We start from the raw sequence: 27246 nt of genomic DNA on the forward strand, positions 1-27246 counted from the left end.
TCAGCTTGTCTTTGCATCTTGCCTGAAAATTTAACCACATCTTTTTTTTTTTTTAGTTTATTTGATTCTCTTATGGTCCTAACATAAATTGAGAATAGTATAAAGCTATAAAGTCCTTTAAAGGACAAGTTAGCTAATGAAGAAGGCATAAAAGAAAAGGAAAAGATGGTTCGCTCATCTTTTTATCACCACCCTTTTATTCATTCTCTTACAAAGAGTAAAGTGACATAAGTTCAACTTTTAAAGCAAGACAGCTTCTTGGTCACACTAATATGTTTTTTATTTTAATTAATTAAAAATAAAATGAAAGAATTATAAGAAATTTGGGCTTAGGCTTACAAACAACAAAAGCTTGACTTTTTTTTTTTCAAGCATATTTTTTATCCATTAAAAAATGTGAAAAATAAAATAAAATAAAATAAAATAACACACAAATTTTACGTGGAAACCCTTTCGGGAAAAAAACCATGGGCAGAGGAGAAAAAAATTCACTATGTCGAAAATTTGAATCAATACAAGAAGAATAAACTATGTCTATTTATAGGCTTGTAAAGCCATATTCTAGTAGGATTGAAACACCTTATCCTAATCAATATAAAATAGATGGAGTTTAATAAGGTTTAAAAAACCTTATTCTAAAATAAAATAAAAGAAGTCTAGTTCTATATGGATTTTACTTTTATTTTATTTTCTATTGTATTTTATTTAAATAAGAATTCGGGTTACTTAATTCTAACAATCTCCACCTTGACACAAATTCTCAATGAACAAGTTCTTCATTGCGAACTTTTAATGAACAAGTTCTCCACCTATTCCATAAAACCCCTTAAGGGTTTAACTTCAACAATGAACACCAACCAAGTCTAAGCAATGCTCAAACTTAGTTATAGGAAGTGACTTAGTCATCATATCTGCAGGATTTTCATGAGTACTAATTTTGCTCACAACAATATCACCACAAGCAATAATATCACGAACAAAATGATACCGAACATCAATATGTTTTGTTCTCTCATGAAACATTTGATCTTTTGTAAGGAAGATGGCACTCTGACTGTGACAAAATACTGTACTGATTTGAAGGTCTTCATTGAGTTCACTAAATAGTCCCTTCAACAAAATAACTTATTTACAAGCCTCAATAATCGTCATGTACTCAGCTTCAGTGGTAGACAAAGCGACTGTAGTTTGCAAAGTGGCTTTCCAACTAATTGCACAACCTCCGATTGTAAAGACGTAACCTTTGAGAGATCTTCTTCTATCAAGGTCTCTAGCAAAAGCAGCATCAACATACCCTATGACTCCATCTTTAGTTCTTCCAAACTGTAAGCAAACATCAGTAGTGCCTCGTAAGTATCTTAAAATCCACTGAACTGCTTTCCAATGTTCTTTACCAGGATTTACCATGTATCTGCTAACTGGACTAACTGCATATGATAAATCTGGACGTGAACAAACCATAGCATACATGAAAGATCCCACTGCACTAGAGTATGGAACATGTGACATGTACTCAATCTCATCATCTGATTGTAGAGACAAAGCCGATGAAAGTCTGAAATGGGCTGCTAAAAGAGTACTAACAGGCTTAGCACTCTGCATATTGAACCTGCAAAGAACTTTCTCAATGTACCCCTTCTGACTTAGGTACAATTTACTTACTTTTCTATCTCTGAGAATCTCCATACCAAGTATCTTCTTTGCTGGTTCTAAATCTTTCATTTCAAATTCTTCACTTAGTTGGGCTTTGACCTTTCTTATCTCTCCTTTATCTTTTGCTGCTATCAACATGTCATCAACATAAAGAAGTAGATACACAAAAGAACCATCACTGTTTTTCTTAAAGTAAACACAACTGTCTAAACTACTTCTTTTGAAATCATGAGAAGTAATAAAGGAATCAAACCTCTTGTACCACTGTCTTGGTGACTGTTTCAAACCGTAAAGAGACTTTCTCAGCAAGTAAACATAGTCCTCTTTTTCAGAGACTATAAAACCCTCTGGTTGTTGCATGTAAATATCCTCCTCAAGTTCTCCATACAGAAATGCAGTTTTTACATCTAACTGCTCAAGCTCCAAATCATGCATGGCCACAATACCAAGCAAAGCTCGAATCGAACTATGCTTACCAACTGGAGAGAACACATCTATAAAGTCCACTTATGGAATTTGACTATAACTTTTTGCAACAAGCCTTGCTTTATATCTGGGTTCTTCAACTCCTGGAGTCCCTTCTTTCTTTTAAACACCCATTTACAACGAACAACCTTTTTACCTTTAGGAAGTTTCACAAGGTCCCATGTTCTGTTTTTGTGGAGTGATTTCATCTCTTCTTGCATAGCAAACATCCACTTTTCTGAGTCTTCACAGTTAACCGCCTTAGAATAATTAGATGGCTCTTGATTCGCATCTATATCTTCAGCCACATTTAAAGCATAAGCAACTAGATCAGCATCGGCATACTTCTTTGGAGGTTTAATTTCTCTTCTAGTTCTGTTTTTGGCGATAGAGTATTGTGGTGAAGAAGCAACTTTATTCTCAATTTTTGTTCTGTTTTGAGGAGTTGACTCTGTATTAATCTGATGCTCTATCTGCTTTTGATTTTCTTTATTGGAAGAGTCTTTAAGAGATAAGTTAGGTAGCATAGCAGTTTCATCAAAAACAACATCTCTGCTAATCACAACTTTTCTATTTTCAAGACACCATAACTTATACCCTTTTACACCAGCTTTATAACCAAGAAAAACGCATTTAATGGATCTTGGTTCCAATTTTCCATTATCAACATGAGCATACGCAGGACACTCAAAAATATTTAAATCAGAATAATTAGCAGGACTACCAGACCATACCTCTTGTAGAGTCTTTTTCTCAATGGCAACGGATGGAGATCGGTTGATTAAAAAATATGCAGTAGAGGCTGCTTCTGCCCAAAATGACTTCGGTAAGTTGGCATTTGACAACATACATCGAACCTTCTCCATGATCGTTCTGTTCATTCGTTCTGCAACACCGTTTTGCTGTGGAGTATGACGAACTATCAAGTGTCTCATAATCCCTTCTAACTTGCACAATCTATTAAACTCATTAGAATAGAATTCTAAGCCATTGTCTGTGCGGAGGTATTTTATCTGTTTTCTCGTCTGTTTTTCAATCATAATTTGCCAAGACTTAAATGTGGAAAACACATAGCTTTTCTGCTTCAGGAAGAACGTCCAAACTTTTCTGAAAAAATCATCAATAAAGGTTAGCATATATTTAGCTCCACCTCTCGAAGGCACTCTAGATGGCCCCCACAAATCAGAATAAATATACTCCAACGTTCCCTTCGTGTTATGGATTCCTCTAGTGAATCGAACTCTCTTTTGCTTCCCAAAAACACAGTGCTCACAGAAATTCAGTTTGCAAATTCCTTGCCCATCAAGAAGTCCTCTTTTGCTCAATTCTGTCATGCCATTCTCACTCATATACCCTAGGCGCATATGCCAAAGTTTAGTAATATCATCATCTGACAAGGAAGAGGAAGCGACAACTGCATCACCAGTAATAGTAGAACCCTGCAAAACATATAACTTGGCAATCTTTCTCTGACCTTTCATCACAACAAGGGACCCTTTGGAAATCTTTAAAACCCCACTTTCAGCTGTGTATCTATACTTTTTTGAATAAAGAGTACTCAACGAAATTAAATTTCTTTTCAATTCTAGAACATGTCGTACGTCACTAAGTGTTCTGACAACTCCATCAAACATCTTAACTTTAATTGTTCCAACACCTACGATTTTACACGAAGCATTATTTCCCATCAAAACAACACTTTCAGACACTGTTTCGTAAGTTGTAAACCAATCCCGATTGGGACTTATGTGGAAGGTGCAGCCTGAATCAAGTATCCACTCATCGCTTACTTTAGAATCATTGATAGAAGCGACTAGAAGTTCACCATCGCTATAATCTTCTAAAACATCAGCTTCACTAGAATCTTCTGGTTGTTTTCCCTTTTGATTCGCAGCCTCCTTTTTAATCTTATTTTGTAGCTTATAACACTCAGATTTAATATGCCATTTCTTCTTGCAGAAGTTACAAGTTTTACCTCTGTTTGAAGACTTCGATCTACCCTTAGATTTACCACGAGGGTTATGTTCCTATGTCCTACCACGATCATCATCAGCATTCCGATCTTGTCTCCCACGAACAATGAGACCCTCTCTTTGAGAGTCGGGTTTAACCACAGAATACTTCATCTTATCATACGAGGTTAAAGAATCATAAACCTCATCAACTGTGAGAGACTCGCGGCTATATAAAATCGTGTCTCTAAAGGTGGAATAAGACGGGGGCAACGAACAAAGTAGAATCAACCCTAGATCTTCCTTATCATACTGAACCTCCATGGCCTCCAAGTTTAAGAGAATTTCTTTAAACACTGTTAAGTGTTCGTGTACAGACGCACCTTCCTCCAAACGATGAGCATAAAGACGCTGCTTCATATGCAACTTGCTTGTTAGAGTTTTCGACATACATATTTGTTCTAGCCTCTTCCATAATGCAGCGGTAGTCTTCTCTTTCATCACATCCTGCAAAATTTTGTTGGACAAATGCAGATGTAATTGTGTTAACGCCTTTCGATCCTTATCCTTACGCTTTTTCTCTTCATCTGTTAATGTCAAAGGCATCTTATCTATCCCTAGTAGGGCATCCTCCAGATCCATCTGTGCAAGAACTACTTGCATCTTAATTTGCCACAACGCAAATCTGGTGTTGCAATCTAACAGCGGAATTTCATACTTCAAAGATGTCATTACCGTGATCGAGATGAACAACCTTGAAGCTCTGATACCAATTTGTGAAAATAAAATAAAATAAAATAACAAACAAATTTTACGTGGAAACCCTTTCAGGAAAAAAACCACGGGCAGAGGAGAAGAAAATTCACTATGTCGAAAATTTGAATCAATACAAGAGGAATAAACTATGTCTATTTATAGGCTTGTAAAGCCATATTCTAGTAGGATTGAAAGACCTTATCCTAATCAATATAAAATAGATGGAGTTTAATAAGGTTTAAAAAACCTTATTCTAAAATAAAAAAAAAAAAGATAAAAGAAGTCTAGTTCTATATGAATTTTACTTTTATTTTTTTCATCATATTTTATTTAAATAAAAATTCGGGTCATTTAATTCTAACAAAAACAAAAACAAAAACAAGAAAAAAGTTATAGTTGAAGTTGTGATATTGAACACTATCAAGTGTCCATTATTAGAGTAGCGAATAACATGATGATTTTGTAATAAATTGAGATAGGTTCCATGACAAGACATCTTTTTTCAACTTCAAATTACACGTATCTGTCCAATGGGTGTATTTTCATTACATTCCCAATTTCTATATACATATTTATGAAAATCTAAATAACGATAGAAACGAATCAAACTAAGCCTGTAAGATTTCATTCCCTAATTATTCTACATTCAACAACAATTGGTCAATCGTGTAAAGAATTGTAGTTAAAAAAGGATTTGGTTCTGAACTTTGTGTTATTTCGATGGTAAATGTGATTTTGGTTTTAGCCGTGTTATTATTAGTAATTTTCTATTTTTTATTTTAATATTATATTGTAAAGATGGATGCAAGGATTTATTCTAAAGTAAGTATCCAATGCTAAAATAAACAAATGAAAGACCAACCAATCATGAAAGCGAATGTAAATGGCATGATATTTTAAACTTTAATAATTATTATGACAAATAAATAATAAAAAAACAACAACAAAGAAGACCTAATTAAGGTTGAATCAAGCAGCATAATCCATGTCATCCAACAAAAATAACTTGGAAACAATTAAGGAAACTTCTTATAACTTTTGATTTATTAGATTTGGGAATAAGACAGCTCAACTTATTTTTTTATTAGCTGCAAAACTTTGTAATTTTCTAGTCAAAGTAGTACAAAATCCCCTATGATTGCATTTTAGTTTTTATTTTCTATGGATAAATTAATTTTTATATTTTGATCAATGAGGAAAATAATTTATCTGTTAAAATTGCATCATTAAATATTTATATTGGTGTTGAACCCTCACTCTTTACACATTTATGTAATTTGATCTCTGCTCTCTTTATTGGAAGAAAATTAAAAAAATTTGAAACTAATAAGACTAAAGGGTCAACAAAGACTTAACAATTTAAAAAAAATCAATTAAACCCTTTTAAAATTTAAAAAAGTATAAAAATTTTAAAATTATAAATTTTTATTAAAAAATAAAAATACCAACCCAATAAAGAGTAGGGGTCAATTTTTTTTAAAATCTTATGACCATTAGATTTTAATGGATTGGGATTGTTATTTTTTAATAAAATTTTTATAATTTTTGTTTATAATTTTTATGAGTTTTTTAAAAAATAATTTTTAAAAGAGTTTAATTGATTTTTTAAACTTGTTACTAAGGGCTTTTTGACCTTTTAATCTTACTAGTTTGAAAAAATTCTAATATTCTTGCAATAAAAAAGTAGAGGTCAAATTGAATAAGTATATAAAATTTGAGGATTAAAATTATTATTATATTTTATATATAAACACCAAAATTAAATGAAGAGACTATTTTTATCAGTTATCTAATATTCAGTGATTAATGTATTTATTTTTCAATAAAAGGTTAAAATACAATAAAGATATAGTAATAAAAAAAAAAAAGAAGAAGGAAGAAAACAGTAGCGGGCGGTAAAAGAGAGTGTGTGGCTTGTGATTAGTGGGGGAGGCATTGTCCGTAAATATGTTGGTTAGTTTGGTTCGGTGGCGCACAACAATGGCTGGAGAGCAGGCGCGGAGGGGTTCCTCACTGACCCTTCCCTTGATGGGTCCCGGCGCACCTTACATTCTCTGGTGTATTAAATATGTGCCAACAACGGAGGGTCCGTCGTTAAGTGAACCCCACCACCCTCCTTATAACCAACTCTCTCCCTCTCTAAAATGATGAGAACGTGGAGTGTTGGACCCACACAACATTGCCCACCTTTTGTTTGTCGTCAATGTCCATCATTTTTGTTAGCCCGCCCCCCCCTTTGGTTCGCCAACTTGCTTCGGTTGGTTGGTTCCTCCTCTATTCACTAACATTTATGAAAAAAAAAAAATTAAAATATAAAATAATTTCAAATGTCATATAACACAAACATATAAGAACATGGCATGTCATCTTCTTCACTATTTGCATCCTTTATATTCCCACGTGTTTAATTATAATAGGATTGATTGCAATGTGAGTAAAATGAATAAAAAAACATATGATATATTTTTGATTTTGTAGACAATTAATATACACATCTTTAATTTGGATTGAAGTAAATAATGGGATGCTATAGGAGTAGAGGCCAAGTAAGATAAACGTGATTGATTTATTAATGTCTTAAGATGTTAAATAATCATTTAGGTGTAAAAGCATGGATGCTGTTTCCTTACTTGTCAAACTGGTAGTACCATTAAATTATATTTCAAACATATATGGTAAATAAACATCTCCAATATTTTTGGAGGATGAAATTTGAATTATAGAATTTTTAGTAATTTTATCATTAATCCATCAAAATGTAAATATAAGGAGAAGATGAAAGGGGGATTCACATATCTAGATTGTAAATGGTGGATCGCGTTTATTAATTGTACCAATACAAGGAAGTAAAGCGGTAAATTTAGCATTTTTGGACCTACCCTGGCGCAGCCCTAGTTTGGTTTGTTAGGAAATTCAAATCTCAAATTAATTTCTACAATTCAACAGACGTTTAATGTTGGAATATCAAAATGACCAATTACTTCAATTTGAAACTTTCATTCTTTTTTACCAAAAATAATAATAAAGAAATTAGGTATCCGAATCAATTTGTCAAACTTAGGACAAGAATATTTCTTTCTAGACCCTCTGAAAAATTATAAAAGGACAATGAAAATTAAATTACATTTACTATGCACTTTGAAATAAATAATTACCTTTTTGATTTTTGGAACGTGATTTCTTTTTGTAAATAAAAAAATTCAAAGGATTGAAACGTACTATTTTTCTATTTATGAATTGAGGTAAATATGATTAAAATGAATTTTTGATTTGATTAAGTTTGACTTAAACTATAAGCCACCCTCATCAAAATTGAGATGGATCTAGTTTTAATTAAAAATTTGATAGTTAATGTAACCAATAATTTTCGCAATAAAGATGTAAATTAGGGAATGAAGCAAAGAAATGATTTTTATTTGCGTTTGTAAAGTGATGTGAAATGTTCCATGGGCATGTGCTAATGGTACTTGTTTTTGTTTCAGGTGGTTGCGTTGGACTTGGGAAAAATAATCAAATATAGAAAAAGATTTTGATTTTTTTTTTAACTCTAAAAAAAGCATAGTCAAAACTCTCAACCTCTCCTCTCCTACTGTATTTATTTAAAAAAAAAAAAGAGAGAGAGAGAGTGTGTATGGTGTTCCCCCAAAGTAAATGTAATAATGGTTAAGGTGATATCTTTGTATTTAGCCATAGAAGATGGTAATTACTCAGCAACATTTAATATTATTCATTCACGGGGTGGAATGGTAATTTCACAATGACTACAGGGTTTTGGAATTTCCATTCCTTCCACTTGGTTAAGCCACGTCACCATCTCCATAGGCTGCCATGTCACCACCTTCTGGGTGGGCACCACACGTACGGACAAGTCACTCCCTAAAAGCTCCTCAAAATATATAACCCTCTGCCTCTTCTCTAACACCAATACAATAATAAAAAAATACAAAACAAAAACCCATATTGTAGCTTCCACCATCTTGCTTTCAAAGCCTTGTTTTCATTCTCTCAACAATATCAACTGAAATATCGGCCGACAGGTATTTCTCCCAATACTCAATCTTCGGAGCATCCGGAGAGCCCAGAAGAAAAGTTGTTTCCGGCTTCCTCCTATTTGGTCAAATTAGTAAAGGGAAAGGGTGGACGGTAGAGATGCCAATGGCGGCGGGGGCAGCGACTCCGAGGGAAAGGGTTCAAGCTATGGGACCAGCAGCGGTGGTACCGATGATGCAAGCTGTGCCGGCTGTTGCTGATGTTTTGGCCAAGGACACGATCATTTCTTGGTTCCGAGGGGAATTCGCGGCGGCCAATGCTATCATCGATGCTCTTTGCGGTCATTTGGCGCAGCTTCAAGGAGGGGGCGGTGAAGGATCCGAGTACGAGGCGGTGTTCGCGGCGATCCACAGGAGGCGGTTGAATTGGATTCCGGTGTTGCATATGCAGAAGTACCACTCCATTGCTGATGTGACGGTGGAGCTGAAACAGGTGACTGCCAAGAAGACCGGAGGAGGAGATGGAATTGGCAAGGAGGAAGTGGAAGGTGGCGGTGGCGGAGGAGGAGAAGACGGCGGTTGTTTGGATGATGAGAAAGAGGAGGAGAAAGTCGCCGAGGAAGTGGTGGAAAATGAAGCAAATGGGGAAGTTGGTGGCGAGGAAGAAGAAGATTCCCCTGACAGTGACATTACTGATTCAGGTAACCTCACGACTAAAAGAAAAAAGTGATTTTCTATTATAAAGTTTGATTGTTTTTCAATTATATATATATTTACATTGATTACGATTTGTTCCTCTGTTGAACTCATTTCTGTTTGATCCTCTGGATCTTGCCTATTTTCTGGGTGTTTCCCTGTTGGAATTTTCAACGGAAAATCGGGCCAAGTTACTGGGATTCCTACGACACTCACTGTGCTTGAAAAAAACAAAACTCTGGCCTTGGTTCTGTTTTCTTCCATTATTGCCAATCGATCAGTTTGGTTACTTGAATTCTTCAAATTTGCTTTCTTTCTTTCTTGAATTCTTCAAATTTGCTTTCTTTCTTCTTTTTTCCTTTTTTATCAATCAACCAAAAAGACAAGAGAAAAATGTCGCCTTTTTTTGTCTGTTCTAATGGCAGAGAGGCGTAAGGCATTTGAATCTCAATTTTTACGGTGTTTCGTCAAGCGAGAAATTGAATCTCTTTATACCCTTCTTTTTTTCTTTCGTGTAAAAAGGCGCAATCATTTTCCTTCATTTTCCATGTAACCAAACAAAATGATGTATATTTCCAGGTTTGATCAGATATTCAACGTTTCCAGTGCCTTTTCAAAATTTTCTCTGACTTTGAATTCAACGTGGAGATTAGATCATGATGCAGGGTTTTCATTAAAAAAGTAAAAATTTCCGCCCTTTTTCTATAAGATTCTTCAAATTCACGGTTTCCTGGTAAAAAAACCAAAAGAGATGTCGTACTTTTCACGAGATCAAAATTTCCCCCTTTTTTAATTAAAAAGGTGATCTTTTATTAATATGTTTTGCATTAAAAAATGTTTTTAATGATGAAAGAGTAATAGTACAGTAGTCATATACGGTAGGCATGTTCCCGAGGTTTAAGCGACGAGTTTGAGGATTTCGAGGCCAAAACCTTAGAAAAAAACAGAGAAAGGGTTCGGCTGATTCAGTTTTACAGTTAATTTGAGTTCTCCGCCCGGGGATGGTTCCAATGATTTTAATGGTTAGGCGGCTTCTCATCTCAACCGTCTAATCCTCCAACTTTTGCATCATCATGATATCACGTGGACCGTGCTGTTTGCTTGGGGTTAGTTGTAGGAGGGGATTCACCTGAATTTCTCAACTAAACTTGCTCGACTCGAGCTGAGTCGACTCGGTTGACTGAGTTTGCTTTTCCCTGGTCATGTCGCCCTTTTGAGCGAGCGATCCAATGATGATCGAATTGAATTCCACGACAGGAAAAAAGGAAAAAAAGAGAGTAAATTTGGTATTGTTTGGAAAGCAGGTTATGGTATCCGACTTGAGGACAAGCTGCAGTTTATTCTGTCTTTATGTTGTACCTATCCTAACGCGAAATTAGTGTTCTAAAGGCCAATTTAATTAAAAGATAACACAGCTAAGTCCTACGTTAGAACTAATATTATTTTTTTAATAATAATTCAATAAAAAAAATGAAGGGTCACAGGAAATTCAACATGTTGAGGAAAACATCGACATTTGTTCTAACCATGAAGAATGTGATGCACGCCCTTCTCAAATCAAGCTGACGAAAGGTTTTTCTGCCAAGGAACATGTAAAGGGCCACATGGTGTGTTCATTTTTTTTTTACTTATTTACTGATACCTGTAATAAGATATCTCGTTTTTTATTTATTTACCGATATCCGTAATGCAGGTGAATGTTGTGAAAGGATTGAAGTTGTATGAGGACGTATTCACCGAGTCGGAGATGGCTAAGCTGAGTAACTTGATGAGTGAACTTCGATCTTCCGGCCAGAATGGGGAATTGTCAGGTGCCATCCCACTTTAAAGCCTTGCCGAGTTGAGCCTGTTTTAGAAATATTATGATGAAGATTTGAAATAGTTATCCCTTCTGTTGTAGCTTAGTTTGAAACAGGTATAGTTAGATTCATGTTTCTGCTTGATGAATTCAATGATTACCATAACTTATACTGGCTGTAGCCAAGTACTTCAAAAGAGGTCAATTTAGTTTTAGGGGTTTAGATTTGAAGTTCGTTGGGGGTGCGTTACGTGTTTATACAATGGTTGGTTGCCTTTTTCCTTTTCTTGTTTCATGTTTTAACAGGTTACCATCTAAAAGAATTTGTAGTGTGGATTGTTCATTTCATTAATCCGCAATTGCTTGTTTCAAGTGATATTCGACGAGAGACGTTTTGTCCGAGTCTCTGTTTAATCAACTTCCTACTGATTCTGCTTTTCTGGATGACTAAGGTGAGACTTTCATTTTATTCAACAAACAAATTAAAGGAAACAAGCGAGAGCTGATTCAGTTCGGTGTTCCGATTTTCGGACACATAAAGGAGGAGCCGACAAGTAACAACCAAACTGGTAAGGCCCACCGCTGTGATACAGTGGTTCTGTTTGGTTTCTCTGGTTTCTTAATTTGTTCTTGATCCCTTGTGAATATTGTCAAGTACCTTTAATCAGCCCTTTCTTTCTAATGTTTTACAGTCAACATCGAACCGATTCCTGCTCTGCTTCAAGATGTCATAGAGCACTTGATCCAATGGCAACTTATACCTGAATATAAAAAACCAAATGGCTGCATCATTAACTTCTTTGATGAGGTATACCTTTTTCACCTTTGTCGGCTATTTGTTCTACGTACAATATCACCTAGGATAGAAGTTGTAGTTATGTTCCTTTAATGCAGGATGAATATTCACAACCTTTTCTTAAACCACCACATTTGGAGCAACCTATCTCCACTCTTCTTCTATCTGAATCGACAATGGCTTTCGGTCTAACTCTTACAAGTGATAGTGAAGGGAACTATAGAGGGCCACTCCAACTTTCATTGAAAGAAGGGTATCTCAACAGTATATTCATTTGATTTGTCCTTCAGATTGGGCTGTCTCCCTCTTATCTTGTATTTTACTGTTGTTCTACAGGTCTCTTTTAGTTATGAGGGGAAATAGCTCTGACATGGCAAGGCATGTGATGTGCCCGTCTCCAAACAAGAGGGTCAGCATTACCTTCTTCCGAGTGCGGCCCGATATTAATCATCAGTCACCGCCAACTACTCCCCAGTCTAGTGCCATGACTCTATGGCAACCAGGAGTACCAGGTCCATATGCAATGTCAAATGGAGTTCTTAGTGGCTACGAGGCACTTGATACAATGCCAAAATGGGGAGTCCTTCGTGCTCCTGTTGTCATGCTAGCGCCTGTGCGCCCAGTGGTAGGGAGCCCCAGAAAACTTCCTCGTGGAGGTACAGGGGTCTTCTTGCCCTGGACTATGGGATCAAAAAAACACACCAAGCACCTTCCACCGCGAGCCCAGAAAGGAAGAATGCTCGCATTACCTTCTGCTATCGAAACACACGTATCAGAGTCTACTTCTGAACCAAGCAACAATCTCAAAGGGAAATCAGAGTAAGTTAAAGCTTAAGGCAACAGCCCTAGGGCCAAAGCAACATGAATCGTCATACTTCTCGCTCTGAAAGAGCATTTACTTACTGTACAAATGCGGCTCAAGTGCTGTAATGTTTGTTTTTCCCCCCTTTTTTTTCTTCCCTCTGCAAGTTTAGATCCTAGCCATTATTACAATACCTGTTGAACATCATGGTAGGGCTTTAGAGGTAGTTTGAGCTTTAAGTTTGAGTGTGAATTAGCTCTACTGACGACCTCCGGGATTTTGTATCAAGTTATCCAAGTTATTTATATTTTAATCTTCTTTTACAGACAGATGGTATTAGTTTACTTTTTGGTTATGTAATTCATATCTTTACCATCTATAAAACTGATATTTTTGTTCTTTCTTACCAAAGCCAGGCTTCAACATAGCATCATCAAACCTGGAACTGGAAATGTTGTTTCCCCACCTCATGTAGCCCGGCATAAATTACGAACAGGCAACCAGAGTATTTCATGAATGGTTCTGGAAATAAATGAAAATCATATCAATTATGAACATTTATTTCAATTTCATTTCAATCAAGTGTTAAAAGCTACACAATCATAGAAGATAATTTGCGTTTCAAATGAAAAAGGAAAATGAATCCTCCGCATTATAAAACACTTGCAGGGGACAAACAGTAGAATGCTTTATATGCAGATGAAATGAATTCTATGGGTAACAAACATCAACAATTTTCATCAAGCTTTAACCGGTTTGTCATCAATCTTCAATATCCCAGCTCAAATCCTCATCTTCTTCTGCAGTACTAAGTCGCTTTCTCAAATCAGCTCTATTTGAAATTGAGTTACCACCATGAGTCGCTTTCATATCATCAATGCTACTGAGATCCTCGATTTCATCCCACCCAGGATCCTCCTCACCAGGCATTGAAGGGCGGCTTGACAAACCATTGTCATTGCTGGATTTCTTACGATCATCTTGCTCTTCGGGAGCTACTTTCTCTACTGATTTCGACACTGAATCTTTCTTGGATACCCCATCATCCTTCTCTGAATTAACTTTCTCGGTCACCACATTGCCAAACTTGATTTTCATCAGCATGTCCCTTCTTTTCTGCATCATCACTCTCCACTCTCAGTTCCTCAACAGGATTCTTTTCCTTATCCTTCTCAACTTTCTCAACTTGCTCCTTATTCGCTGGAAAATCACCATTAGATTCCAAATTCACAGCTTTTTCTTCCACAATTTCATCATCTTTCTTCAAAATCGGGTTCGACCCGACATTTTTAACATCCACCTCTTTATCATCATCGTCATCAACATCCCAACTCAACTCCTCATTGTAACACCCCGAACCCGAAACCGACACCGGAGTCGAACACGAGGTGTTAACTGACTTTAACCCCTTATAAAATTTATTTTCCAGACACTGCCCAATCTGTGTACTAGTCGTTTTAAAAATCATATCTTGAGTTTCGTAACTCAAAAATCAGTTCCGTAATTTTTCCCAGAAACTAGACTCATGTGCCCATATATTTATTTTTTCTAGAATTTTTGGTCGGGCCAATTAGTACAGTTTATTAGTCAAAGTCTCCCAAGTTGCAGGGGTCGACTACACTGACCTTTTCCCATTACGACTTGGATATCTCCCTGCACGGGGCTTCAATACTGATGCCGTTTGTTTCTATGAAAACTAGACTCAGAGAGGAATCTGTACATATATGGTACGACCCCTAATTATCTCTGGTTAATTTATAATGAATTTCCAAAGTCGGAGCAGGGAATCCAGAAACTGTTCTGGCCCTGTCCCACTATAATCTGATTATCTCTTAATATACTGCCCATATGATCTTTTCGTTACTTCCTCATGAAAGCAGACTCATCGAGCTTCGATTACATAATTTATTCATCAATTAATTCCACTCCTACTATTTTTAGTGATTTTTCAATCTCATGACACTGCTGCTGCCAGCATCTGTTACGAAAGTGACTAGGTCCATCTCATGCCTACCCTTGATCCAACTCAATCGAACATTCGTGCCATTTTCGCATGGCTTAAAGTTTACATGCCAAAATTCAAACACAACGTAATAGCTTATACATGCCAAAATGTTCTTCTAAGCCAACTAAGAAGAAAGTACCAAAACTTGCTATCCGGTGTGATGACTTCGATGACGGCCTGACCCCGCAAAAATAGATGAGTCCAAGCAACCTATAATGGGTGACAAGGAAACACCGAGTGAGTTTATAACTCAGTAAGTCATAAGCAATGCACTACCATCCATCAATAACATTATCACAAGAGGAAACAGAATGGAACGAGACAATTTACTCCATCCATACCGAACCGTACCATAGTTCCTCCAACCTATCGATTCAATTTCATATCAATTCATGCATTCACAATCCATATACTCATCAATAGGACATTGAAGCATTTCCATAAATCAATTTATTTTCGTTACAATCAAACAACAAAACGGCCTTTCACCCATCCTACGATAAATTTTATGTACGTGACTTCAAGTATAGTTGTCACATAGGTTCAACTTACCGAGCTCAACACCAAGTATAAGCATAGCACATATTAGCCATGTACTCAAGACACTTACCCGATCCGCTGTCCGCGATCGACTCAATAGTGTCGCACACATAGTGTCCATAATGATTCACGAATGTATATTGAGCCTGCACACTCAGTGCTATATAATCAACTCGCACACTTAGTGCTACGTAATCAAATCGCACACTTAGTGCTACATAGTCAAACTCGCACACTTAGTGCCGCATGGTCAATTCGCACACTTAGTGCATCATATTCATTTCGCACACTTAGTGCAACATAGTCAAATCGCACACTTAGTGCTGTACAATTTAATCCCGCGCACTTAGCGCCAATCTCATGGTCATAAATGGTTATACCCGCACGTTTAGTGCCGAGATCAACAACTCAGGACATCTTACCTCTTTTCTTTTCATTCAACAATTTCATCATCACATACGTACATGCATATATATATAGATATATATTTATTCATTCCATTCAGCATCAATACATAAACATTATGACCATTTGAAATAATACCAACTACATGCTTAATGACTTACCTCGTGTTGGGTAAGACGGTTCCAACTCGGCTACTCGATAACCTTTTCTTTGCCTTTGCTCGATTCACCTCCTTTAACTCCTTGAGCTAAATCAATAATTTAACTAGTTTAACCACCTTGCTAAATATTTACAATCCAATTTCACATGTATATGTATGTTAGTATATTCGGCTAATAACCTCATGCAACTACCAAAGCCGAATCAACTAAATATACTTATGAATATATATATATCATCATCGAAATCACCTAAGCTTAGACATCAATTTTTAATTCCAAGCAAGTTGCCGAATGCAACCTTACTAAATTTTCATGGATTCAAGTCATGGATTCAATATACCATTACCATGAAATCAACAACCAAAAATTCATAGACAATTTAGGAAAATCACATTACAAATCTCAAATTCAAACAAAGACCATGGCCGAAATGCACATATAACCACATAACAAAAATATTGAACCTTTGGTTGCCTAACTAGCTTAACATCCATCAAATTTTAAATCAAGAAACTCACCTCATCTATAATCAACCCTCAATACCCTAAAGCATCAAAAACGACATCAAAGAAATACAACCATCCATGGCCGAATGTCATCTTCTTAACTTTACAAAAAAAAACATTTGCCATGAGCTAGCTTCTATACTTGATGGCCACTCCAAATATACAAAGATTTTCAATGATAGAGCATTAACATACCTTAATCCACTTAAAGGACCACCTTGGCCGAATCTTGCTTCCTCTTCTTCCTCTAGTTAGAACAATTGCAAAAGAAAGAAAACATGAACACTCCTTCTTCCCTCCTTATTAAGCATTCAAACTCCCTCATTTTTCATGCCACAACATCAAACACTCCTCCTAGGCACAAGCAATGGCCGAATTCTTTCCAAGTTTTTTTCTCCCCTTCTTTTTCTTGGTTTTTCGGCTAGGAGATGGCAAGTATGACACCCATTTTTTTTGTTCCCTTTTCTATATTATCCCCATCATTTGTTCACCAAAAGAAAACATATTAAATTAGAATGAGTGGAGCATCATCACTCCTTGGCCGGCCACCATGAATTTTATGGGCAATTTGACATGCAAAGCCATGCTTCCTCACCCTATTATTAATTACTCCTTATAATTCATCTATCATCTTTTCTAACTTCGTCAACTAGGTCCTTTTTGAATTAATTCACAATCCTAATGCTAATATTAAGCATTTAATTTCTCATATATTCACTGTCACACAACAATTTATGCAATTAAAACACGAAAATAAATTTTTGGCTCGGTAATGTGGTCTCGAAACCACATTCCGACCAGGGTCTAATTTGGGTTGTCACAACTCTCCCCCACATAAGAAATTTTCGTCCCCGAAAATCTTACCGGTAAATAAATTTGGATATCGATCCTTCATAGAGTCCTCAAGTTCCCAAGTGGCTTCTTCAATTCCGTGTTTATGCCACAGTACTTTCACTAATGAGATTTTCCTGTTTCGTAGTTCCTTTACTTCATGTGCTAAAATACGAACTGGTTCTTCTTCGTAACTTAAATTAGATTGAATCTCGATCTCCGATGGAGGAATTACGTGCGATGGATCGGACCTATATCGTCGAAGCATCGAGACATGAAAAACGTTGTGAATCTTTTCGAGCTCAGGAGGCAAAATTAATCGGTATGCAACGGGTCCAACTCGTTCGGATACTTCGTACGGACCGATGAACCTCGGACTCAATTTGCCCTTACGACCAAATCTAAGCACCTTCTTCCAGGGTGAAACTTTGAGAAATACTTTGTCTCCAACCTGATATTCAATGTCTTTTCTTTTCAAATCCGCATACGATTTCTGACGATCTGTGGCTACCTTCAGACTTTCACGGATTACCCTTACTTTCTGTTCGGCATCTCTAATCAAATCAACTCCGAAAATTTTACTTTCACCGAGCTCAGTACAAAACAATGGTGTACGGCATTTACGACCGTACAAAGCCTCGTAAGGTGCCATCTTAATACTTGATTGGAAACTATTGTTGTAAGCGAATTCGATCAAAGGTACATACCGTTCCCATGAACCACTAAACTCAAGGATGCAGCATCTCAGCATATCCTCGAGTATCTGAATTATCCGCTCGGATTGACCATCGGTTTGGGGATGAAAAGCGGTGCTAAAATGTAGCTTGGTACCCAAAGCTTCTTGCAATTTCTTCCAAAATCGCGAGGTGAATCTCGGATCTCTATCCGACACGATAGAAATAGGTACTCCATGTAATCTCACAATCTGAGAAACATACAATTCGGCTAGTTTATCCAATGAAAAATCCGTACGCACGGGGATAAAGTGAGCCGACTTAGTCAGCCTATCAACAACAACCCAAATCGCATCCTTCTTACTTGCGGACAATGGCAGTCTAGACACAAAGTCCATTGTGACTCGGTCCCATTTCCACTCGGGTATCATGATCGGCTGAAGTAACCCTGAAGGCACTTGATGTTCCGCTTTCACTTGTTGACATATTAAACATCTCGAAACAAAGTCGGAGATGTCTCGCTTCATACCATGCCACCAAAACCGACGTTTCAAGTCGTTGTACATTTTCGTGCTCCCCGGGTGAATTGACATTCGGCTACAATGGGCTTCGTTCAGGATCATCGGAATGAGTTCCGAATTCCTTGGAACGCACAAACGACTTCTAAACCTTAAACAACCATCATCATCAATTTGAAACTCCGATTCCTTGTTCGGAACACACTCAGCTCGTTTTGCAACCAATTCATCATCGACTTTTTGAGCTTCACGAATTTGATGAGTCAATAATGGTTTGGCTTTTAATTCAGCTACTAACACATTGTCAGGTAGAACAGACAAGTGTACATTCATCGCTCGCAAAGCAAACAGTGATTTCCGGCTTAAGGCGTCCGCAACCACATTAGCCTTTCCCGGGTGGTAATCAATGACAAGCTCGTAATCTTTCAACAACTCAAGCCAACGTCTTTGTCGCAGATTCAAGTCTCGTTGAGTCATCAAATATTTGAGACTTTTGTGATCCGAAAACACATGGCACTTCTCGCCAAACAAATAATGTCGCCATATTTTCAATGCAAACACAATGGCGGCTAGTTCGAGATCATGGGTCGGATAATTTCTCTCGTGTGGCTTCAATTGTCTCGACGCATAGGCCACAACTCGACCTTCTTGCATCAATACGCAACCCAACCCAAGTAGGGATGCGTCACGATAAATGACAAACTCCTTACCCGATTCGGGTTGCACCAAAATTGGAGCTTCAGTCAGATGAGTTTTCAGTTGATCGAAGCTTTTCTGACATTTCTCCGTCCAGTCGAACTTAACATCCTTCTGAAGTAGCTTCGTCATTGGTGTGGCTATCATCGAGAAACCTTTGACAAATCGTCGGTAATAGCCGGCGAGCCCTAGAAAGCTCTGGACTTCGGTAACATTTCTCGGAGGCTTCCAGTTAAGTATGGCTGAAATTTTGCTCGGGTCAACTCGAATACCCGATGCGGATACCACATGACCCAAGAAGCTAACCTCTCTTAACCAGAACTCACACTTACTGAACTTAGCATATAACTGCTTATCCCGCAAAATTTGCAACACTAGCCTCAGATGCTCAGCATGTTCGGTCTCATCTCTTGAATAGACCAAGATGTCATCAATAAACACAACTACGAACCGATCCAAATACGGCCTAAAGATCCGATTCATCAAATCCATAAACACCGCAGGGGCATTAGTGAGCCCAAACGGCATCACTAAGAACTCGTAGTGACCGTACCTCGTTCTGAAAGCAGTTTTGGGTACGTCCGAATCTCGAATCCGCAACTGATAATAACCCGATCTCAAATCTATCTTTGAAAACACCGATGCTCCCTTTAATTGATCGAACAGATCATCAATACGCGGTAACGGATACTTATTCTTTATCGTCACTTTATTCAGTTGACGATAGTCAATGCACAACCTCATGGTTCCGTCCTTCTTTTTCACGAACAATACTGGTGCACCCCAAGGTGAGAAACTCGGTCGAGCGAAACCTCTATCCGTCAATTCTTGCAACTGAGCTTTCAACTCTTTTAACTCGGTTAGTGCCATACGATACGGAGCAATCGAAATTGGCGTAGTTCCAGGTACAAGCTCAATACCAAACTCTACTTCCCGAACAGGTGGCAAACCCGGTAACTCTTCAGGAAAAACATCCGGGTATTCACAAACCACCGGCACCGATTCGGGTTTCTTTTCTAACTCCTTGTCATCAAGTACATACGCGAGGTATGCTTCGCACCCTTTCCTTACATATTTCTGGGCCAACATTGCTGATATTACAGCTGGCAACCCCCTTAAGTCCGCAGACTCAACTCGGATTATTTCGTTATTTGCGCACCTCAAATCGATAGTCTTGCTTTTGCAATTCACAACCGCATCATGCGCGATTAACCAATCCAAACCAAGAATAACATCAAACTCGTCGAATGGCAAAAGCATCAAATCGGCCGGAAAACAGGATTCTCGGATTATTAGAGGGCATCTCTTACACACTTTATCAACAAGTACGCATTGACCCAAAGGGTTTGATACTCAAATTACGAGCTCAGTAGACTCAACAGGTAGAGTCTTACTGGTTGCTAAGGTTTCGCATACATATGAATGAGTAGAACCAGGGTCAATTAATGCAATCACATTAGTATCAAAGAGAGTGAAGGTACCAGTGATGACGTCGGGGGAGGATGCCTCCTCTCGTGCGCGAATGGCATATGCTCTAGCAGGAGTACGGTTCTCGGCTCGATCGGCCGTATCAGAGGCCCCCCTCTGACTACCACCCCTGCCTCCTAAAATTCTCGGTGGTCTACCTCTAGATGTCACTCCACTAGGTCTTGCACCTTGAATCTTATTCTTCTCATCCAGCTCCGTGCAATCTCTAATGAAGTGGTCCTTCGAACCGCATCTGTAACAGGCCCTGCTAGTAGACTTGCCCCAACATTCACCTAGGTGTCGTCTTCCACATTGGGGACATTCAGGTTTCTCGTGACGATTATTGCCTACACTAGCTACCGAAGTAGCTCGGGAGCCCATCGATGGTCTTGCCCTGATGGAAATTCCCGCAGTCGCCCTCGACTTATTAATGTCCTCCCGGAACTTCTTTACAGCTGAGAACAGAGCTTTACCCGTCGATCTTTTACGATAATCTCTAGCTTCAAATTCAGCCTTCCTCTTCTCCTTTCCAAGTTCTTCCGCCTTGCAGGCTCGTTCGACTAGTGTTACGAATTCTTTTATTTCCAAAATACCCATTAGTAGCTTTAAATCTTCATTCAATCCTTCCTCGAATCTTTTGCACATAGCAACCTCATTAGCTACACACTCCCGGGCATACCTACTGAGTCTTACGAATTCATGTTCGTATTCAGATACAGTCATACGGCCTTGCTTGAGTTCCAAGAACTCCTTACGCTTCTGATCAATGAACCGTTGGCTAATAAATTTCTTCCGGAATTCCGTTTGAAAGAAGTCCCAAGTTACTCGCTCGTTCGGGACTATGGAAATCAAGGTTCTCCACCAATAGTAGGCTGAGTCTCGCAACAAAGATACAGCACATTTTAGACATTCATCGGGTGTGCATGACAATTCATCGAACACCCGAATGGTGTTATCAAGCCAGAACTCGGCCCTTTCGACGCTTCCTAATCAAGTCTACAGGTGGCTTACTCAGCCTCACAGGATCAGCGACTGATGGCATTACAGGCTCTTGGGGTGGATTATTCAAATTTGGGAATTGTTGGATAGCCGGGTTGGTTCGGGCATATTGCGCGACCCACTCATTCATCATGGTAAAGAAGGCTTGTTTAGCCCCCTCACCTTGATTATTCGCAGATGACTGAGGTTCAACAGGCAGCGTCCCTTGTGCAGGAGCAGCCGCTACGCTCTCAACGTCATCCGCTAGGGTCCTTTCTTCACCGGGATCCATTTACTAATCAAAACAAAAACATTTCAACCGTCAGAAGTCATCACCCTTTTAAACATTAACATTATGGCATGTATAGCTAGACTCATACGTGCTATGGTAGTCCTAGAACCGACTAAACCATAGCTCTGATACCAATCAAATGTAACACCCCGAACCCGAAACCGACACCGGAGTCGAACACGAGGTGTTAACTGACTTTAACCCCTTATAAAATTTATTTTCTAGACACTGCCCAATCTGTGTACTAGTCGTTTTAAAAATCATATCTTGAGTTTCGTAACTCGAAAATCAGTTCCATAATTTTTCCCAGAAACTAGACTCATGTGCCCATCTATGTAATTTTTTCTAGAATTTTTGGTCGGGCCAATTAGTACAGTTTATTAGTCAAAGTCTCCCAAGTTGCAGGGGTCGACTACACTGACCTTTTCCCATTACGACTTGGATATCTCCCTGCACGGGGCTTCAATACTGATGCCGTTTGTTTCTATGAAAACTAGACTCAGAGAGGAATCTGTACATATATGGTACGACCCCTAATTATCTCTGGTTAATTTATAATGAATTTCAAAGTCGGAGCAGGGAATCCAGAAACCGTTCTGGCCCTGTCCCACTATAATCTGATTATCTCTTAATATACTGCCCATATGATCTTTTGTTACTTCCTCATGAAAGCAGACTCATCGAGCTTCGATTACATAATTTATTCATCAATTAATTCCACTCCTACTATTTTTAGTGATTTTTCAATCTCATGACACTGCTGCTGCCAGCATCTGTTACGAAAGTGACTAGGTCCATCTCATGCCTACCCTTGATCCAACTCAATCGAACATTCGTGCCATTTTCGCATGGCTTAAAGTTTACATGCCAAAATTCAAACACAACGTAATAGCTTATACATGCCAAAATGTTCTTCTAAGCCAACTAAGAAGAAAGTACCAAAACTTGCTATCCGGTGTGATGACTTCGATGACGGCCTGACCCCGCAAAAATAGATGAGTCCAAGCAACCTATAATGGGTGACAAGGAAACACCGAGTGAGTTTATAACTCAGTAAGTCATAAGCAATGCACTACCATCCATCAATAACATTATCACAAGAGGAAACAGAATGGAACGAGACAATTTACTCCATCCATACCGAACCGTACCATAGTTCCTCCAACCTATCGATTCAATTTCATATCAATTCATGCATTCACAATCCATATACTCATCAATAGGACATTGAAGCATTTCCATAAATCAATTTATTTTCGTTACAATCAAACAACAAAACGGCCTTTCACCCATCCTACGATAAATTTTATGTACGTGACTTCAAGTATAGTTGTCACATAGGTTCAACTTACCGAGCTCAACACCAAGTATAAGCATAGCACATATTAGCCATGTACTCAAGACACTTACCCGATCCGCTGTCCGCGATCGACTCAATAGTGTCGCACACATAGTGTCCATAATGATTCACGAATGTATATTGAGCCCGCACACTCAGTGCTATATAATCAACTCGCACACTTAGTGCTACGTAATCAAATCGCACACTTAGTGCTACATAGTCAAACTCGCACACTTAGTGCCGCATGGTCAATTCGCACACTTAGTGCATCATATTCATTTCGCACACTTAGTGCAACATAGTCAAATCGCACACTTAGTGCTGTACAATTTAATCCTGCGCACTTAGCGCCAATCTCATGGTCATAAATGGTTATACCCGCACGTTTAGTGCCGAGATCAACAACTCAGGACATCTTACCTCTTTTCTTTTCATTCAACAATTTCATCATCACATACGTACATGCATATATATATAGATATATATATTTATTCATTCCATTCAGCATCAATACATAAACATTATGACCATTTGAAATAATACCAACTACATGCTTAATGACTTACCTCGTGTTGGGTAAGACGGTTCCAACTCGGCTACTCGATAACCTTTTCTTTGCCTTTGCTCGATTCACCTCCTTTAACTCCTTGAGCTAAATCAATAATTTAACTAGTTTAACCACCTTGCTAAATATTTACAATCCAATTTCACATGTATATGTATGTTAGTATATTCGGCTAATAACCTCATGCAACTACCAAAGCCGAATCAACTAAATATACTTATGAATATATATATCATCATCGAAATCACCTAAGCTTAGACATCAATTTTTAATTCCAAGCAAGTTGCCGAATGCAACCTTACTAAATTTTCATGGATTCAAGTCACGGATTCAATATACCATTACCATGAAATCAACAACCAAAAATTCATAGACAATTTAGGAAAATCACATTACAAATCTCAAATTCAAACAAAGACCATGGCCGAAATGCACATATAACCACATAACAAAAATATTGAACCTTTGGTTGCCTAACTAGCTTAACATCCATCAAATTTTAAATCAAGAAACTCACCTCATCTATAATCAACCCTCAATACCCTAAAGCATCAAAAACGACATCAAAGAAATACAACCATCCATGGCCGAATGTCATCTTCTTAACTTTACAAAAAAAAAACATTTGCCATGAGCTAGCTTCTATACTTGATGGCCACTCCAAATATACAAAGATTTTCAATGATAGAGCATTAACATACCTTAATCCACTTAAAGGACCACCTTGGCCGAATCTTGCTTCCTCTTCTTCCTCTAGTTAGAACAATTGCAAAAGAAAGAAAACATGAACACTCCTTCTTCCCTCCTTATTAAGCATTCAAACTCCCTCATTTTTCATGCCACAACATCAAACACTCCTCCTAGGCACAAGCAATGGCCGAATTCTTTCCAAGTTTTTTTTCTCCCCTTCTTTTTCTTGGTTTTTCGGCTAGGAGATGGCAAGTATGACACCCATTTTTTTTTGTTCCCTTTTCTATTATTATCCCCATCATTTGTTCACCAAAAGAAAACATATTAAATTAGAATGAGTGGAGCATCATCACTCCTTGGCCGGCCACCATGAATTTTATGGGCAATTTGACATGCAAAGCCATGCTTCCTCACCCTATTATTAATTACTCCTTATAATTCATCTATCATCTTTTCTAACTTCGTCAACTAGGTCCTTTTTGAATTAATTCACAATCCTAATGCTAATATTAAGCATTTAATTTCTCATATATTCACTGTCACACAACAATTTATGCAATTAAAACACGAAAATAAATTTTTGGCTCGGTAATGTGGTCTCGAAACCACATTCCGACCAGGGTCTAATTTGGGTTGTCACACTCATCCTCATCGTCCCTTGAAATTGCTCTCTGAACAAGCTTAACCCTCATATCCTCTGCTAGCTGAAGCTTATAAACCCTATAAAAATACCTACACCAACACGTCTCTTGATCAATCCCATCTGAAACACCACCAACCCTTTTATAAATACTCTCTATTTCCCCATTCTCTTCCATCAATCTCTCAACGTCTTCCTTCTTATCTTCCAAATTGAACCCTGATTTCCACTTCTTATAATCCTCGAAATCCTCCGGCTCTTCACCGTAAGTACTAATATCTCCTTGAATTGCCCTTAATTGAGCATCGAATCGGCTGTACCCTCTCGAGTTCAAACCACGTTGAGTACTGAAACTTCTGCTATTGCTTTCGGAGGAAGGTGAATCAGATTCGTTACTGGCAGCTAGGATTACATCTCTGCCTTGATTGATGATCTGAACCGTTCCTTTTAAAACTGTGCTCCCTAACTCGTCAATTGCGTGCCCAACGTTTCCTAACGAGCCGTGCGCTACCTCAATTTCATTTTTCAGGCCCGTCCCGAATTCCTGGAGATCGCGACGGTAGACTTCGATTACGGATTCCGATCTGCTCGCAATCGTTTTGACCAGATCGCCGAAGCTCCACCCGGTAGGGTTGGAATCGGACTGCTTAGGAGGGGAATCGGGAGTAGAGTCTTGGTCTTTCAGGGAATTGGATTCAGATTCGGGATCAGGAGGGTACGGATCGTCAGCGAAAATTGATTTGAAGAAATCCATTAAGTTAGGGTTTATCTCAGGATGGGGATAAAAATTGATTAGGAATTTGGGGGTCTTTTTCGGCAAGATGTGAAATCAAACGGCAGTTGAAAATTATAAATTTGAGGGAAGAAAGGCATAATTCCGATTATAGTCCTTCAACTATGTTAACATTTGAGATTTAATTTTTTATTTTCCATAATTTAATCCTATACTTTTATAATGTTACTATTACTTAATTATAAAACAATATGAAATTTCTTTAATTAATTCATCATGCAAATTTCTCCGCGCATTAAATAGTTTTTTTTTGAGATAACAAGATATAACTTAGTATTGGCTAAATTACTCATATATGTAAAAAAAAAAGAGTTTTTTTTTTACTTTTTTTCGAAAATTGAAGGGAATAGATCGTTTTGAATAAATAAATAAATAATTTTAATTTTTTTATTTTTAATTCATCTTTTTAATTAATAATTTTTTATTTATAAAATCAAATTATAATTATGTAATTTATAATAAAAAATATATATTTTACATATACAATTATGTTAAAAATATTTGAAATTAATAATTCCTTTATATATCATATAAACATCAACTATTCTTTTTCATATATTTTTCTTTATATATAATATTTATATGTCAAATATTTATTTTCTCCATGGTGGATATGGTGATTTCTAATATTATAAAATGAAATAATTATTTCAAATATAATTATTATTTTTATATGTAAAATATTTCAAATCTCATTGTTTTTCCATCTACATTGTGGGTATGATATTTCAAATATTTTTATATGTGCAATATTTCAATTTATCATTTCAAATGTCATTATGTTTATATGTGAAATATTTAAATACACATACAAATATATATATATATATATGTGAAATATTTAAATACACATACAAATATATATATATATTGTAACAGTCTAATTTTTAATAGTGTCGAAACAATAATTCAAGATCACTAAATCTTAAAAATAAGTTTTAAAATTAAATAAATAAATACCTATGAGTCAAGTGTGATGGAGGAAGAATTTTTGGATTAGTGAATTTTTTTATTTTAAAAGAAATTAAAAGTAAATTGGGTCTAAAACGAGGTATCGAGACCTTGAACTCATAAACCGAGTCATAAATATTTTCAAAAATATTAATGGAGTATCATTGAAATAGTATTAAAATTTTGTTAGAAAATTTTAACATTTGGATAGTCAATTGGTTAAAAAGGGCTAAATTGAAAAAGGTACAAAATTAGTTAATTAGTGATTAAAAAGCTTAAGTAACT

General features: G+C 37.2%; 2 protein-coding genes across 3 annotated transcripts; one reads left to right on the forward strand and one right to left on the reverse strand.

Moving 5' to 3' along the window:
• The first annotated feature begins 8740 nt into the window (after nt 1–8740).
• Nucleotides 8741–13232, forward strand: LOC107949048 (RNA demethylase ALKBH10B). 2 transcript variants are annotated; one of them, XM_016883758.2, is made up of 7 exons: nt 8745–9516; nt 10988–11118; nt 11205–11322; nt 11762–11878; nt 12002–12117; nt 12204–12358; nt 12442–13232. In XM_016883758.2, the coding sequence occupies exons 1-7, from the start codon at nt 8976–8978 to the stop codon at nt 12926–12928; spliced, it is 1665 nt and encodes a 554-aa protein (XP_016739247.1). In that variant the 5' UTR covers nt 8745–8975; the 3' UTR covers nt 12929–13232. The 2 variants fall into 2 exon arrangements, with proteins under 2 accessions (XP_040931813.1, XP_016739247.1); XM_041075879.1 differs by lacking the exons at nt 10988–11118; nt 11205–11322 and having other exon boundaries at nt 8741–9516.
• A 732-nt stretch (nt 13233–13964) lies between these two features.
• Nucleotides 13965–25971, reverse strand: LOC107963414 (BSD domain-containing protein 1). The gene is made up of 2 exons (XM_016899964.2): nt 25264–25971; nt 13965–14243 (listed from the first exon to the last, which is right to left on the reverse strand). Exons 1-2 carry the CDS (start codon nt 25969–25971, stop codon nt 13965–13967), a joined length of 987 nt encoding a protein of 328 aa, XP_016755453.2.
• Nucleotides 25972–27246: the final 1275 nt, after the last annotated feature.

This window comes from Gossypium hirsutum, chromosome A08 (assembly GCF_007990345.1).
Source record: "Gossypium hirsutum isolate 1008001.06 chromosome A08, Gossypium_hirsutum_v2.1, whole genome shotgun sequence".
NCBI classification, from domain to species: domain Eukaryota; kingdom Viridiplantae; phylum Streptophyta; class Magnoliopsida; order Malvales; family Malvaceae; genus Gossypium; species Gossypium hirsutum.